The sequence below is a fragment of the Argopecten irradians genome, chromosome 1 (assembly GCF_041381155.1).
Source record: "Argopecten irradians isolate NY chromosome 1, Ai_NY, whole genome shotgun sequence".
In the NCBI taxonomy this organism is placed as follows: Eukaryota; Metazoa; Mollusca; class Bivalvia; order Pectinida; family Pectinidae; genus Argopecten; species Argopecten irradians.
In genome coordinates, this window is record NC_091134.1 from 22,774,262 (window position 1) to 22,791,861 (window position 17,600).

At 35.1% G+C, this 17,600-nt stretch overlaps 1 protein-coding gene across 1 annotated transcript; it reads right to left on the bottom strand.

Annotated features, from left to right (window-relative positions):
• Positions 1 to 3,973: 3,973 nt before the first annotated feature.
• On the bottom strand, positions 3,974 to 8,314 carry LOC138321200 (uncharacterized). The gene is made up of 6 exons (XM_069264699.1): positions 8,206 to 8,314; positions 7,286 to 7,458; positions 6,951 to 7,044; positions 6,664 to 6,784; positions 6,040 to 6,112; positions 3,974 to 4,401 (listed from the first exon to the last, which is right to left on the bottom strand). The coding sequence occupies exons 1-6, from the start codon at positions 8,279 to 8,281 to the stop codon at positions 4,045 to 4,047; spliced, it is 894 nt and encodes a 297-aa protein (XP_069120800.1). The 5' UTR covers positions 8,282 to 8,314; the 3' UTR covers positions 3,974 to 4,044.
• Positions 8,315 to 17,600: the final 9,286 nt, after the last annotated feature.

The following is a 17,600-nucleotide window of genomic DNA, read 5'->3' on the forward strand; positions in this document are numbered from 1 at the left end:
TGTTTTATCTGTCACGGAGTATACAGAGTATGACGTCATTGTTAAGCATTGTTTTATCTGTTCGCAGAGTATACAGAGTATGATGTCATTGTTAAGCATTGTTTTATCTGTTCGCAGAGTATACAGAGTATGACGTCATTGTTAAGCATTGTTTTATCTGTTCGCAGAGTATACAGAGTATGATGTCATTGTTAAGCATTGTTTTATCTGTCACGGAGTATACAGAGTATGACGTCATTGTTAAGCATTGTTTTATCTGTCACGGAGTATACAGAGTATGACGTCATTGTTAAGCATTGTTTTATCTGTTCGCGGAGTATACAGAGTATGATGTCATTGTTCAGCATTGTTTTATCTGTTCGCAGAGTATACAGAGTATGACGTCATTGTTAAGCATTGTTTTATCTGTTCGCAGAGTATACAGAGTATGATGTCATTGTTCAGCATTGTTTTATCTGTTCGCAGAGTATACAGAGTATGACGTCATTGTTAAGCATTGTTTTATCTGTTCGCAGAGTATACAGAGTATGACGTCATTGTTAAGCATTGTTTTATCTGTTCGCAGAGTATACAGAGTATGATGTCATTGTTAAGCATTGTTTTATCTGTTCGCAGAGTATACAGAGTATGATGTCATTGTTAAGCATTGTTTTATCTGTCGAGAGTATACAGATTATGACGTCATTGTTAAGCATTGTTTTATCTGTTTGTATACAGAGTATGATGTCATTGTTAAGCATTGTTTTATCTGTTCGCAGAGTATACAGAGTATGATGTCATTGTTAAGCATTGTTTTATCTGTTCGCAGAGTATACAGAGTATGACGTCATTGTTAAGCATTGTTTTATCTGTTCGCAGAGTATACAGAGTATGACGTCATTGTTAAGCATTGTTTTATCTGTTCGCAGAGTATACAGAGTATGATGTCATTGTTAAGCATTGTTTTATCTGTTCGCAGAGTATACAGAGTATGACGTCATTGTTAAGCATTGTTTTATCTGTTCGCAGAGTATACAGAGTATGATGTCATTGTTAAGCATTGTTTTATCTGTCACGGAGTATACAGAGTATGACGTCATTGTTAAGCATTGTTTTATCTGTTCGCAGAGTATACAGAGTATGACGTCATTGTTAAGCATTGTTTTATCTGTTCGCAGAGTATACAGAGTATGACGTCATTGTTAAGCATTGTTTTATCTGTTCGCAGAGTATACAGAGTATGACGTCATTGTTCAGCATTGTTTTATCTGATCGCAGAGTATACAGAGTATGATGTCATTGTTCAGCATTGTTTTATCTGTTCGCAGAGTATACAGAGTATGATGTCATTGTTAAGCATTGTTTTATCTGTCACGGAGTATACAGAGTATGACGTCATTGTTAAGCATTGTTTTATCTGTTCGCAGAGTATACAGAGTATGATGTCATTGTTAAGCATTGTTTTATCTGTTCGCAGAGTATACAGAGTATGACGTCATTGTTAAGCATTGTTTTATCTGTCACGGAGTATACAGAGTATGACGTCATTGTTAAGCATTGTTTTATCTGTTCGCAGAGTATACAGAGTATGATGTCATTGTTAAGCATTGTTTTTAGTCTGCATCGCAGAGTATACAGAGTATGACGTCATTGTTAAGCATTGTTTTATCTGTCCGAGTATACGATATGAGTATTGCAGCATGTTTTATTGATCGCAGAGTATACATATTATGACGTCATTGTTAAGCATTGTTTTATCTGTTCGCAGAGTATACAGAGTATGACGTCATTGTTAAGCATTGTTTTATCTGTTCGCAGAGTATACAGAGTATGACGTCATTGTTAAGCATTGTTTTATCTGTTCGCAGAGTATACAGAGTATGACGTCATTGTTAAGCATTGTTTTATCTGTTCGCAGAGTATACAGAGTATGACGTCATTGTTAAGCATTGTTTTATCTGTCACGGAGTATACAGAGTATGACGTCATTGTTAGCATGTTTTATCTGTCACGGAGTATACAGAGTATGACGTCATTGTTAAGCATTGTTTTATCTGTCACGGAGTATACAGAGTATGATGTCATTATTCAGCATTGTTTTATCTGTTCGCAGAGTATACAGAGTATGATGTCATTGTTCAGCATTGTTTTATCTGTTCGCAGAGTATACAGAGTATGATGTCATTGTTCAGCATTGTTTTATCTGTTCGCAGAGTATATAGAGTATGACGTCATGGATCGGAAGTGATTCAGCTGTCCTTGACTTTTAGGGACGATTACAACAATGCTCCACATTGTCGAATTGCCGGATTGGTAATGACGTAATTATCAAATTATCAGTGTACACCAAGAATAGTGCAAACAATACCTACAATCATGTGGTTCTCTAAACATAAGTCGTGAACAGTTGGAACAATGCCTAACAATGATGTGATTGTCCAATTAAGTCGTGAACAGTTGGAAAAATGCCTAACAATGATGTGATTGTCCAATTAAGTCGTGAACATTTGGAACAAAGGCTAACAATGGTGTCATTGTTTGCGTTAGTCGTGTACAGTTTGAACAATGGCTAACAATGGTGTTTGTCCACTGTATCGTGAACAGTTGAACAATGGCTAACAATGGTGTTTGTCCACTGTAGTCGTGAACAGTTTGAACAATGACTAACAATGATGGGATTGTCAACAAAAGTCGAGGAGAGATGAAACAATGCATAACAATGTCATGATTATTTAATACTCTGAGAAAAGTTTAAAAAATTAGGACAAGTACATCATTGTTCGACATTGTAACAAATGTTCTCAGTGTATACGTACTAGTATACAAAATAATAACGTTTGATGATAAATAACTAATTACAAATGGAACAATGGCTAACAATGGTGTGCTTGTCCTCAGAGGTCGTTTACAGTTGGAATAATGATTAAAATGATTTGATGGTCCACTTATGTTGTGAACAGTTAGAACAATTGCTAACAATGATGTTATTGTCCGCAGAAGTCGTGAAAAATTGAAACAGTAAAAAATAACAATGATGGGATTGTCCAAAACAGTAATGAACAGGTAGAACAATGGCTTACAACGCTGTTTGTCCACTGAAGTCGTGAACAGTTGGAACAATGATTAACAATGATGTCATTGTTCGCGTAAGTCGTGAACAGTTGGAACAATGGCTAACAATGGTGTTTGTCCAATGTAGTCGTGAACAGTTGGAACAATGGTTAACAATGATGTCATTGTTCGCGTAAGTCGTGAACAGTTGGAACAATGGCTCACAATGGTGTTTGTCCACTGTAGTCGTGAACAGTTGGGACTATGGTTAACAATGATGTGATTGTCCGCATATGTCGTGAACAGTTGGAACAATGGGTAACAATGCTGTCATTGGTCGCGTTAGTCGTATACAGTTGGAATAATGATTTACAATGATGTCATTGTTCGCGTTGGTCGTGTACAGTTTGAACAATGGCTCACAATGGTGTTTGTCCACTGTAGTCGTGAACAGTTGGGACTATGGTTAACAATGATGTCATTGTCCGCATATGTCGTGAACAGTTGGAACAATGGGTAACAATGATGTCATTGTTCGCGTTGGTCGTGTACAGTTTGAACAATGGCTCACAATGGTGTTTGTCCACTGTAGTCGTGAACAGTTGGGACTATGGTTAACAATGATGTCATTGTCCGCATATGTCGTGAACAGTTGGAACAATGGGTAACAATGATGTCATTGTTCGCGTTGGTCGTGTACAGTTTGAACAATGGCTCACAATGGTGTTTGTCCACTGTAGTCGTGAACAGTTGGAACAATGGGTAACAATGATGGGATTGTCAACAAAAGTCGAGGAGAGATGAAACAATGCATAACAATGTCATGATTATTTAATACTCTCAGAACAGTTGAAACAATGAGGACAAGTATATCATTGTTCGTCATTGTAACAAATTTTTTCAGTGTATACGTACTAGTATACAAAATAATAACTTTTCTGGAGATTTTGAATAAATAAATATATTTCGTTTTGGTTTATATAGAACTTCTCGAAATTCACCAAGGACGAATGGTTATTGTCTTGTATAGTAATACAGATTCTTGTGATGGCCTTCGGAAACTGTAAAGTATCCCCTCCCGTCCGCGTCCCACGCCACAGCCTCCGCATCTTTCTCGTGGTGGAACGAAACGCCAACCGGGCTCTCAAGGAAGGTTTCTTTGATACCGACACTGTCGTGTGTATGCCAGTAGAATATTTGGTGATGGGTCTGTATCAGTATCTCCTGACCGTCAGGAGAGATATCTCCACCAGTAGGATCGTCACTTCCGGTGGAAAGCGGAAGTGTGACGAGGTGGGATACAATTGGTAAGGATGAAGCGTTCCAAGCTGAACTGGCGATCATGCCTACTCGTCCTTCACCGTCAGCTACCTGTAAATATAACAACACGATATCTTTGTGTTCTATTGATAGAAACGCAATTTATGTTCAGTTTTGGGTCGCTAAATGTGAAATGTTCATTATTTACAGTTTCATTTCTTTAATTAAGCTCCTAGAGCTACTGGGAACTCTATAACACGATTAAATTAACAATATACAGCATAGAAGCATAGTTATTGGATTAAAGCACAGGCGTCTGCATCTGGTTTTGGAAAAATACAATGTCCTACTCCTACTATATAAACAAGGTGAGACACTCCATGAACCGGAAGTTGAGGATACGCTCCAATTCACTTTGAAATTAGAACAAATTTGACGAAAATATATTGAGTGTCCGCTCGTTTAATCGTACCTTAATTAAGATCCTCTTTTTGCAATGTATGCCAAGTTTTTTTTCGCGAAGTTAGGGTTTTTCAATATGAAACAGGACACGAAGTATCCAAGTAGCGGACGATGCATCAACTATGGAACGGAAGTTGATCTTTTAAACAAGCAGTTTTGTAAGTTGCAATCTGAATGGTTAATCAAATTAATTGACCAATCAGATTGCTTCTTGCAACTTCTCGCTTGAAGAGTTCCACTTCCGTTCCATAGTTGAAGCATCGGAGTGTCTTGTTCATATAGTAGGGGTAGGTTATTATATAATTTTATCAAACCAGAAGCAGACGCCTGTGATTAAAGTGGCTTCAATACACCCAAGAAGAATTCAAAATTCCATCACATATAATGTTGTAATGTTGGTGATACCTCTTCCTAAAACCCTAATAATGAGTTGTCAATTTGTTATAGGGTGAAGTGCTGTTGAAAAGGAAAGTCATTTAGGATCCAGATCAAGCCATGATACAAATAAAATTAAATTTCTGAGAGAAAAACTTGAAAATATAAGATAATCCTCTTAAATGTAAGCGATGGCACATGCCACATGTTGCTATGACTTACATGATAAGCTTGAAGTCATATAAACATTCTTATCTCATGCATATATTGACTTAGATATAGAACATAACTGTTTCAAAATAAAAGCGGTCTTTGAATAACGATTTGCTATTTTGTTTTCTTTTATCTGTTCAGAATTATTGATAATTACTTTGGATAGCGTTAAAGATGCTCCACCGCCGACAGAGAATAAATGATATTCATCATTTGAAAAAATAATTGGTGTTTAATCGTGTATATACATGTCTAATTTATACAAAAAATAATATGAAATAATTTATTTCGCCTTTGGTGCATGCGCAATCAGTATTTCATTCCATATAGGATATAGTGTCACGGATTTTTTTCGGGATGCAATTAATTATATTTCATGTTTTTAACTTGAAGTAAAATTAGAAGCTCAAACTTTTCAATTGCGGTAATGGTGTAAAGAGAGTAGCTTTTGTAACTGAAGAAAAATACTATATCGTCTGCTCCTGTTTTTGATAGTGAAAAATTACCATTTGTTAGCGGTGGAGCATCTTTAAGTAAATACCCAATATATACTCTATATATGAGATTTCCCTGCGTCATCATCGATACTCAAGGGGTTACTATATATATATAATACTGTCGCTATTATGACAGTGATAGTATCCTCTGGGATATCGAGGATGCTCGCATGTAGCATCCATCACCAGTAGTACTGTTTACCTTTGATATGAGATATAAGTTACGCTGGGGGTCCACCATTAATGTTTCACTATCCTGTTGTTGTGGGCTCCAACTGAACACATAAACAAACACTTACCAAATAAATAAAATAATAATTTTCACCAGGAGCCAAAATCGGCATCAATACGTATGGATGATAAATAGATAATACACTTTGAGTCAATTACAAGAGATTCCATGCCGACGGGGCTCCAACAAAGTTAATACATTATATAAAGTGACCCGATCAGTATTTTAATTCAATACAGAAGTATGAAATATTTTATCTGCAAAATTGATTTATTAAATACGTTATATATCTTCCGAGTAATTGTTTTAGAGAACTATTAAAATGCTGTACTTATAAGTAAATTATAGGATCCGTAGGATACTGTAAATAGGTAAAATGTCAACGGTCTATCTTCCAAGCAACTGACATTGTGTACTGACATTGACATTGGCCATTTGTCTGATAAACGTTTCGTTAGTATATAATTCCGAATTTTCATTACAACTTGCCGTACACAGTGCTTCGGGTATCAGTATATCATTGACACTTCGTTACAGCGGTAAACTTTGAATCTGAATCGAAATGATGTCAGTAATAATATGAAGTCTACTTACATGAAGCGAATCAGAGCCTCTACATCCAGAGTGATATCTCCATGTTTATTGAGTGTGACCGGCTCCCGAACTTTGTAGATGATGTTACGAGCACCATCTCCAGCATGATCTCCAGTATCACCTAAACAGGAAACAGATAGACTTCTGCTGTCAGAAAATTCACTTTATATCAATTGACTACTGTTAGAATACTGATCGATTTCTTCATCGTTTTACAAAAGAAATTCAGGAAAACCACAGGGTCTGTTTTAAGCAGAAGGGATTAAGAGTCAGAGTTTGAATTGTACCTATGTAAATACAATGTCCGCCATTTTCGTCGCATGGACCGCATGCAATATCTTCCCAGTCGTAATTATGAGCGCCGTGAATCCTTATTGTTTTCTGTAAAGCAAAATGGAATGTAGCAAAAATATGATTGTCTGTTAAACATTTCTTTGTGTTCCTGAGCACAAAAATGTCGATGATATAACTCGACAGAAGAGTTATGATAACAGGAAAATATTTTACCGTTTCATATTTTAAAATGTGACAATGAGCAAGATGTCATATTATGTTTGGCTGATTCATATCTTAAGCTATTAAACAACCAATGTATATAAGCATGCTAATTATAAAAACGTACTTTTAATTCACCATCGAGAGCACTCAGGGCGTATATTGTTGGCCCGTCTCCTTTGTCATTGTGCGCATACAGGATGTTGGGGTGTACTCTACTCGCGCATAAACCGGAGGTTTCGTCAAGTGCGTTCACGTGACCTAACGGAGTTCCAGGCAGGAAATGTGGAGTTGCTAAAACTTGATTAAAACAAGGAAATGATCATTTCATTTCAATGGTGAAAAATGATAAAATATTTCATAAGTACCAGATAGAACAAATATTTTCATACCAAAGCACGTTATTCCAAGCAATAAAATTATGTATCGATCACAAATATGAGTCCCAGTAATTATGATAAAACTGTTGTATTAAGTCTTGATAATAAGGTGACTGTAAAAAGTTTTGTATAATAAAGCATGTATGATAAACTTTTGAACATCAGCAATATTCTTAAGTATTTTTAGCTTGGCTAATATAACATCCGCGTTGACATTTACTTATTGAATATTATATTAGTATGATTTTTCAATATTTGTTTTTAATTATAAAAAAAATGTTTATACATATAAAGCCAACATCTAACCCATTTAATTCGAACTAGGATATGCATGTATCTCGAATTAGCCTATTGCTTAATTTGAAATGAAATATAGTCCATACCATCATGTTTTCATTGTCCTTGTTTCCTTGGTTAATGATGCTGAAATTCTGTATTTCCAAATGACTCCAATATAAACACTTCTATCTACGTGATTTACCGCATTTCGTGTTTTGAAATGATAAATAGAACCCCAAGCTAGTCTATAAAACAATGGCAGCACTATAACAATAGATCAAGTAGTGTATATTTGCGTAATTGACCTTTCCAAATTACTCAGACGATGTTGAAAGTGTTTCTAACGCAACAAAAGATATGAACGTCTATTCTAACTAAACCTTGTTACCTTTTGTTTGTAAGGAAACAGAAGAACAACACAACTCGCCTAGAAGGTACAGGGCTCCGAGAAATTGTACTGACATGGTTACTTGTGAGACTAGATAAAGCAGGTGAGACTTTTATAGGTAAGTATAGCCTAGGTGGAGATAAATAGTGAGATTATATGTAGAATGTTTGTTACCCAAAGGTAAAAATGCATTTTTGTTCATCTGAAATAAAATTTTCCTATGTGTATTTTATCAGTTGGACTAGGCATTTTATAGCGTATAGTGTTGACTTCTGACAACACATCACACAATAATTACAGTGTTTTTAATGACAGAATTTATGGCAAACAATATGCAGGCAAAATATTTTCAGAAAAATCTGAAATTAACATGAAAATGACTGGAAGCTCAGAAAGGTCAATTTCAGGTCAATTTTCGGTTAAATTCTTGAACCTGAATTTAAATTTTTGCCCCTTCCAGGTAAATGTTCACCTGAAGTTTACCTGAATTTACCTTAAAAGATTTTACCTTTGTAGAAGTCTTTATAAAACTACACGAATATGTGATATTTATATCGTAGAAATGAAGAGAAGTTTAGAGAATCAAGAACACTTTTCCTATCAGTTAACATTAAACACACAATTTTTCACGTCTGTTGCTCTATCGTGGTTTATCACAACGTTAAAACAAATTGAGCGACAACTCGAAATCGTATAAGTTGGGGAACTTAATAAGTTTGAAGTATTTAGTCAGTCTAGGTCAAAGCTTTTCACAAGGAAACCATACTTTAAATTTTACCATTATCCTTTCGACTTGGAATTGAATAGCATTGTTTGTGTTGAGATAAGCTTTGACCGATATTTACTATCGTGGAAGTCCATTTGATTGTTTGATAGTGACCATGTGTGGACTGATGCCCTTTCTCGTTAGGTACTGGTAAACTTATTTGCGATCATAACACAACCCGAGGACTCGTGGTGAATTTTAAAATTTTAGTTACAGATAATCTTCGAACTTGACCCATATTTCAATACCTTTCTGTATTGCCTTTTAGCGGCTTACCAAGATTTCAAGATTTTTTTATTCACTCATGACATATGAACATATGCAACAAGAGGTCAAAAGGAACAAAAATAATAATGATAAAATAAAAATAAACAGGGAAATCATAGATGGACACAGTCATTAATAGACAAATTTAAATACATTGAAACTAACAATTCTATTTTTCCTTATATAGTTTAAAGAAGCTTAATTACTCTCTGAATAAAAATACTTACTTTACTTAATAGAGCTGTATTGCATATAGTAAACATTCCTTTCATTTTGTAAGAATTATGATTAGTAAAGTAATATCTTGGTATATAAATTTCTCGTAATGCTACAACAGTTTCATTATTACATACATATAGATAGTGGTACTCATCTCCAACACAATTTGTACAGAGAGGACATAACCTTTCCTCGCGAGGGATGTTATTCCATCTGCCTGACTCTATATAGGGAATTTTAAATTAGAAGTTCTAAATTTACACAGATATTTATGTTGGTTATGTTTCAGTTTCAAAAGGTATGGTTCAAAATTGAATTGAGACTTACATAAAGAATACATTTGTCCTCGCGAGGAACTGTCAATTTCATGATACCATTTTTGAATAAATTGATCTTGTAGTCTTTGTTTAATAATTGTTTTAACATACATAAGACATAAATTCTGACTTGTAAATAATGTTTACAAGGCATCGTACATGGTTTTCTGACCATTTGAATGATTATCACACCTTAAAAGAACCTGATGGTTTTCAATAGTTTCTTGAAGAAAAAAATGCATGCCTATCGTTATCACAACGTTAAAACAAATCGAAATCGTATAAGTTGGGGAACTTAATAAGTTTGAAGTATTTAGTCAGTCTAGGTCAAAGCTTTTCACAAGGAAACCATACTTTAAATTTTACCATTATCCTTTCGACTTGGAATTGAATAGCATTGTTTGTGTTGAGATAAGCTTTGACCGATATTTACTATCGTGGAAGTCCATTTGATTGTTTGATAGTGACCATGTGTGGACTGATGCCCTTTCTCGTTAGGTACTGGTAAACTTATTTGCGATCATAACACAACCCGAGGACTCGTGGTGAATTTTAAAATTTTAGTTACAGATAATCTTCGAACTTGACCCATATTTCAATACCTTTCTGTATTGCCTTTTAGCGGCTTACCAAGATTTCAAGATTTTTTTATTCACTCATGACATATGAACATATGCAACAAGAGGTCAAAAGGAACAAAAATAATAATGAATAAAATAAAAATAAACAGGGAAATCATAGATGGACACAGTCATTAATAGACAAATTTAAATACATTGAAACTAACAATTCTATTTTTCCTTATATAGTTTAAAGAAGCTTAATTACTCTCTGAATAAAAATACTTACTTTACTTAATAGAGCTGTATTGCATATAGTAAACATTCCTTTCATTTTGTAAGAATTATGATTAGTAAAGTAATATCTTGGTATATAAATTTCTCGTAATGCTACAACAGTTTCATTATTACATACATATAGATAGTGGTACTCATCTCCAACACAATTTGTACAGAGAGGACATAACCTTTCCTCGCGAGGGATGTTATTCCATCTGCCTGACTCTATAAGGAATTTTAAATTAGAAGTTCTAAATTTACACAGATATTTATGTTGGTTATGTTTCAGTTTCAAAAGGTATGGTTCAAAATTGAATTGAGACTTACATAAAGAATACATTTGTCCTCGCGAGGAACTGTCAATTTCATGATACCATTTTTGAATAAATTGATCTTGTAGTCTTTGTTTAATAATTGTTTTAACATACATAAGACATAAATTCTGACTTGTAAATAATGTTTACAAGGCATCGTACATGGTTTTCTGACCATTTGAATGATTATCACACCTTAAAAGAACCTGATGGTTTTCAATAGTTTCTTGAAGAAAAAAATGCATGCCTATAGTTACGACACATATAACTTAATTAATCAACACATAAAATCGGGTAATTAATAAAACAAAATGTTCCCAGCCGTCATACATCATCTATGATATAGGTACATGTATATATTATCCGAATAGCGTATATTGAACTTTGATTCCTAGGTGTGGCAACATTATAAGATTTTTCAAATAATTACATATAAATGTAGATCTGCTACCCTGTTGAGATCAGCCGCTTGATTTTTACACTTCAACTTATCCTAAACATGTTCCCTAACAGGCTTAGTTGAATTCGGACCAGTTGAGAAGATGATGGAATTGTTATGTTTAATGGTGATAGACGACAAATAAAAGTGATGTCGATAGGTAACCTGCCTGGGTGACCACCTTATCCTTAATAGTCCGAAGGCCTGTTAATCTGAACGTCCGTTAGTCCGAACGACCGTTATTCCTAAGGCCCATTAGTCGGAAAGTCTGATAGTCCGATAACCGATATAAATGTACAGACTTTAATTACAAGACTCAGTAGTAAACTTGCTAAGATATGTGTAACTCTAGATTGACACCATCTTCAGTGACCTGTAACTTTTCGAGTCGGGTTGCGTATTTCAGCAATCACCAAGTAAAAGTAATATATAAGGGATTCGGTTCCAGCCTAGCACTACTCCATAAAAGAACAAAGTCAGGAATAAAAATCAACTTATGATTTATTATAATCACAAATCATCAAAGTACAGGTACTGGATACATCGAGATTTACAAAGGCTATACAAACATTCTACACTAAACACTGATCTATATCCTTGAATACATTATTGGAATATGGAACATTTCCATAGATGGAGGTGCTTCCATCTATACTGGTATAATAGTATCCAATAAAAAAAACATAATCTTGCAATACATGTACGTAAACGTATCCGATATGAAAGAGTGTATATGTACACTGCAATCCTGGTTATTAGTTTCCCAGAAATTACCATTATGCGAACCATTTTCATCATTGAAAAAAGGGGAGGATTAACAAGTAAAAGGAAGCAGGAAACACAAAACTAAGTCGGGAAATACTTATTTCAAACATGCAGGCAGGTTAGAATTGGTGATATATATCATCCATTCATGCAGCCATGTTATCCCTAATGCAATCAAATTGCAGTACACACAAGCTTTACATTAGGCGTATGTTTATAAGATAATTCATAAAATGTATATTTATGTGACATCTTATAAATGTAAGATATTTTCTATCTCTTTATGATTTTTTTAAATTTATAATTTTGATGTATTTATCATGCAAAGCTCATTGAAGAAATCACAACTTGCCGTCCATAGAAGTTTGCAGTTAAATAATTTTAAAGAATTGCCGAAAAATGTATTTATCACAATTTATTGAAAACATCTCAAACTATCAATTTACATGAAGTAAAACAACTACATAAATTGCAATATTTTCTAATTTTCGGATTAACGGGCCTTCGAACTATTAGGCCTTAGCGGTTCAAGTGACCTTAAAATTAACAGATGGCGATTACTGCTTACTAATCAGACGGCACGACCAGACCATTATTACACGATTATCATATAATAAACAAATTTTTGAAATTCATAGTTCAGAGAAAAAATACTTTGACAACTCTCGGTAAAGAAATTGCTATCAAATATCTTCATCTAGCTACAACCACATGCACACAATTATTTTCATTAGCAATCCAATATGGCGAGTGTTATCCATTGTTTGCGCATGTGTAACAGGAAGGCGACAAGTCGACAACTCGACAACACGACAAGTCGACAACACGACAAGGCGACAACACGACAACACGACAAGTCGACATTTTACCGCGACAACACGAGATTCTGTACGCGCTAATTAGCGTGTTTGAAATGTCGACTTGTCGTGTTGTCGACTTGTCGTCTTGTCGTGTTGTCGACTTGTCGCGGTTCGAAAACGCGACAAGTCGACATTTTAACTGTTAAATCTCGGGTTGTCGCAATTTGAGACCGCGACAACTCGACAAGGCGACAACACGACAAGGCGACAAAACAACAACACGAGATGGCCGTAATCAGCCACCATACGAAACGAAACCGACACGACTGAGAAACACATGTCCATGTTGACATTTCCACGCAGCCTCGTTTTCAAAGAGTTCGGCGAATTTATATTTAGAACTGTGCTAAATTTACACGGGGCTTCCCCAAAATTTCAATGGTCAAAACTGGACACCGTAAGCAGAACTTGACCATCATTATGGTATACAATGACTTTTGGAAGGCCAAAGAACGCATTTAGACTGGTTTCCTTTGCCCGACTATTCACTTTAAGAAATAAACATATACCGAAATTGAATGCAGTTTGAGTTGTCATGCTTCTTTTGTCTTCACACCTGTAAGTAAAATAAAATACAAAATCACACACATTTGTATGGAGAAAAACATCTATTCTATATATCCATTTTACATCTAAAAAAGCCGAACCGTTTCCAACAAGTAATGAATGTAAATATTCCTCTTGGTCATCGGCTCTCATTTCGGTCCAATCAATCAAATGCATGTTAAAAGCTCAAAACACAATAAGTATAGGATAGCATAATTATGAGTGAATAGTAAAATTTTTCATGTTTTTATAGATCTACATTATAAAGTCTTGCCAAACAAATATAAATTTGAGTCTATCTCAATAAAATATCACGTGGCATAAACACGGCTTCAACAGTGTATTCTTATAAAATTTATAAAAAAAACACGATTTAAAGGAATTGAAAGTCAAAATGCGTTAAATATTAATTAATGTGAATCTAAGATATACAATGTATATAAAATATCTAATATGGGTCAATATCAACTAGTAATTATAGGACAAAGAAGTAATTCTTTAGTTCTTTAGTTATACAAATGTAAGTGTAAGCACATGTATATATATATAAGTAGTGTGGACAAAGACTGACCGAAGGGATCATTCAGACAATACGCATAGATTCTAAATGTGTTCATTGTTTATGTTTTTGTGTACGTCCGTGACCGTCCTTAACATGAAATTTTATTTGTTCTTCTTGTGTCTTGACAAAGGGGTAGATCGCCTCGAAAATTCGACAATCTTTTGTCTACACTGTTAGAATTACTTCTTTGCCATATATAAAATATCTAATATGTATAGTTCTAATTCCGATAAAGCGTTATTTGTAAAACATATTTTAATATAAGGGATAGTTGTACATTATAGATTATCAAATTATTATTTGTTAAGTAGCATACATTATGGTATAAATTTATACTTTTTATTGACTCGTGATCACAGTGATCGACACCAAAACACATCAGAATTCCATTTTTGTATTTATGATATATAAATTAAATACAAAAATGGATATTCATCAATCGATTTGAAAGCAAATATATTCATATGTTTTTGTCCATAGATATACTAGACTTTTTTGTCTTAGTAACGTTTATGTACTTTTTCACATTCCGGATATATTTGGAACCTTTATTAGTGTCCGATAATACACTTCCGGTAGAATTGGCGCACACGAAAGGTTTGTTTTTGTTGTATTCTGGTGGCAGTGTACAGTAGATTTGAAAAATTCAGCAAAATTAAGTGCAGGCTTTAATTATGTACACACAGCTTTTTAACCTTAAATGACATCTATATCAAAGTATATGAATTTTTAATCTACACAACATTTGCAATTGTTATGCAGAGTTCATTTTTGGACAAGTCTGCTTTTTGTGGTGTTGTGAGCCTGTAAAAACCATGGTAACCAAATTTGTTTTTTTGAAAAAAATGCAAAAAATTGGGATTTTCAACCCAAAATTACACCCCCTCTAGGAGAATTTTTTTCTTGAACACAGTTTAAAACCAAGCATCACTGCCGTGATAGCGGAACTGAGCCTATTTCGACATAGGTATATCATTAAACTTTTGAGCAATCTTACCTCGTACCCCGGCTATCAATTTCTGCTGCTACAGTATTGAGTTTTTCCATCTTAGACGCACATTCGGATATCCTCTAAACCATTAATCTCGAACCCATTTTGGGGAATTTCTTTATGCAAATGTGAAGCTTGCATATAATTCTCTAGATTGAATTCACCAATTTTAGGACATATACATTTTTGAATTTTTTATGCATATAATAAAACAGGTGCTTTCTGCTTAATAAAAATCTCACCCATGGCCATTCGGTCTTACTGTACACTGCTACCTCTCTAACAAATATTGAAATATTGGGCTGAAGGTCTCACGTGATAAATGAAATATCTGACGACACATCACAAAGAACATCATAGAAAACCCTTACTATCCTGATAGGTGACCAGCAAATACATTACAGTAGATAGGACCAGTTTCCTTGTGAGATAGCTATAATGTACATCAGTACTGATGTAACTGTTAGAGGAAAATATACCAACTTCTGATATCTTTTCCGCTACAACAGTAGCTACTTGTGAGACCGCGAGACACGTTTGACATGCATGACGTTATTACATGTAGTCTTACGTAGTCGTCGTTTTGGCTAAAAAAAAACACAACAACAACGAAGCCAATGTTCTTATGGTTATCAGAAGTAATCATACAGCACTGCCAAGTTTAAGTTCGTAATTGACTGTAAAATTAAAGCATGTGCATGGTAAGTATAAAGCTTAAAAAGTTCATGTGTTAGCTCTGTTACAGTAATATTTAATTTTTGTGGTGAATAACATATTAAAAGCTCTCTCTGATTCATGAGTATGACTATGTAGTGAAACAGGGTTTGGTTGAGTTGTCTCAATTATCGGAATGCCGCTGGTATTCGGGATACCTCGAGTATCTGTGTGCGTCCGATAGGTAGTTGACAAATCTCGCCTGTCTTGAATCCAGCACCAGCCAGTAAACACGTGAATTACGTACATATTTAGTATTGACATTGACTATGACTTGTATTGACTGTAGATGATATGTATGTTTATGCCTGTACGCGCCAAGAGCCACAGTTCCTGGTGAGTATACTTTTATTATCAGTGACCGTGTAGTTTCATGTGTGGCATTGCACGAGGTTTTACAACATTGGCGTCGTCGCAAATTACAGACCTGGCATTTTTGTTGAGTTTGAAAATCACGTGCATTGTCGCCATTTTGATTTTTCATGTGTCGCTGATAATTTTTGTTAAGTATACTGCTGTTGCAAATTTATTTCACTGTTTTGTTGTTTTATAAACAGTGATATTTGAGGCTCATTTTTGTATGTAATTTTTGCTGTTTTTGTGCAGAAAATTTCGTCTGCATAACTTCATGTCTTGAGGCTATTTTTGTATTTTATTGAGTGAATTTCTTGGCAAGTTTGTGATTGTCATTGTTTGGCAATTTACATTTTGTTGGGTGTTCATTTAATTAATTGTAATTTAGCCCTTAAGATATTATATATTTGATATAAATGTTTGTTTACATAGCTTTTTTCAGTAATATTTTTTCCAAAATTTGCTGATATTTTGTGAGGAATGCTAGTTTATCTTTGAAAAGTTATTTTTCGCATTGCTGTGTAATTTCGTGTGGTCTCAAGTTCATTCTTTTGAATAACACGATACTTTGTACTGAAATGACTGCCACATCAGAGTCTTTTCTTAGGGTAAGAGAGAAGGTAGTGGAGACTGAAGTGCCAAAGCAATTAATGGAGCTTGTGGACTTTGAGCCCAATCCTGACCATAATAATGAGATGGATGGTGCCAAGGAATACAGGTTTCAGCTCAGTGTTAGTGGGGAGGAGAGGCCAGCTACAGCTGAAAGGATGAACACATTCCTGTCATGGCTAGCACTACACCTTATGGAAATGATGTGATACCACAAGTCTCGCACTTATCAACATCACCCATGCCCATACCGGTGAGTAGCTATCCATTAATGGCAACTCCTCAGCAGCCAACAGGGACAGCACTTTCATCAAGTTCCACCTGGTAAAGGTATGTACCCGACTGACCCATTGAGCATGTCCAGGCCTAATGGCGTGTATGGTGGAATACAACCCCCATACATGTCACAACCACCACCAGGGTACTCTCATGGATACCAGATGTTCCCCAATGGATACTGGCCAGGTATGTACCCAAACTATGGATACCCCACGCCTCCACCACCAGGATATCCAACACCTAGTCCACCGCCTGGATATACAGCTCTGATGCCGCAAGGTCAAGTACTTCCTCAAGGTCAAGTTCTACCTCAAGGTCATCTTGGAGAACATTGATATAATCACTTCCAAGGAAATCTTCAAGATGTACGTCCATGACAACCCCAAGGTCATGTTCCACCCGAAGGTCAAATTGGAGTACACTCTCAATGTCAGCACCAAGGGAAACTTGAAGCTGAATACCCAGGTCAGTGCCAATATCAGCCTGAAGGTCAGATGACTCCTGAACAAGATCAAGTGTCATCCCAAGGTGAACTACCAACCCAAAGTGAGCTA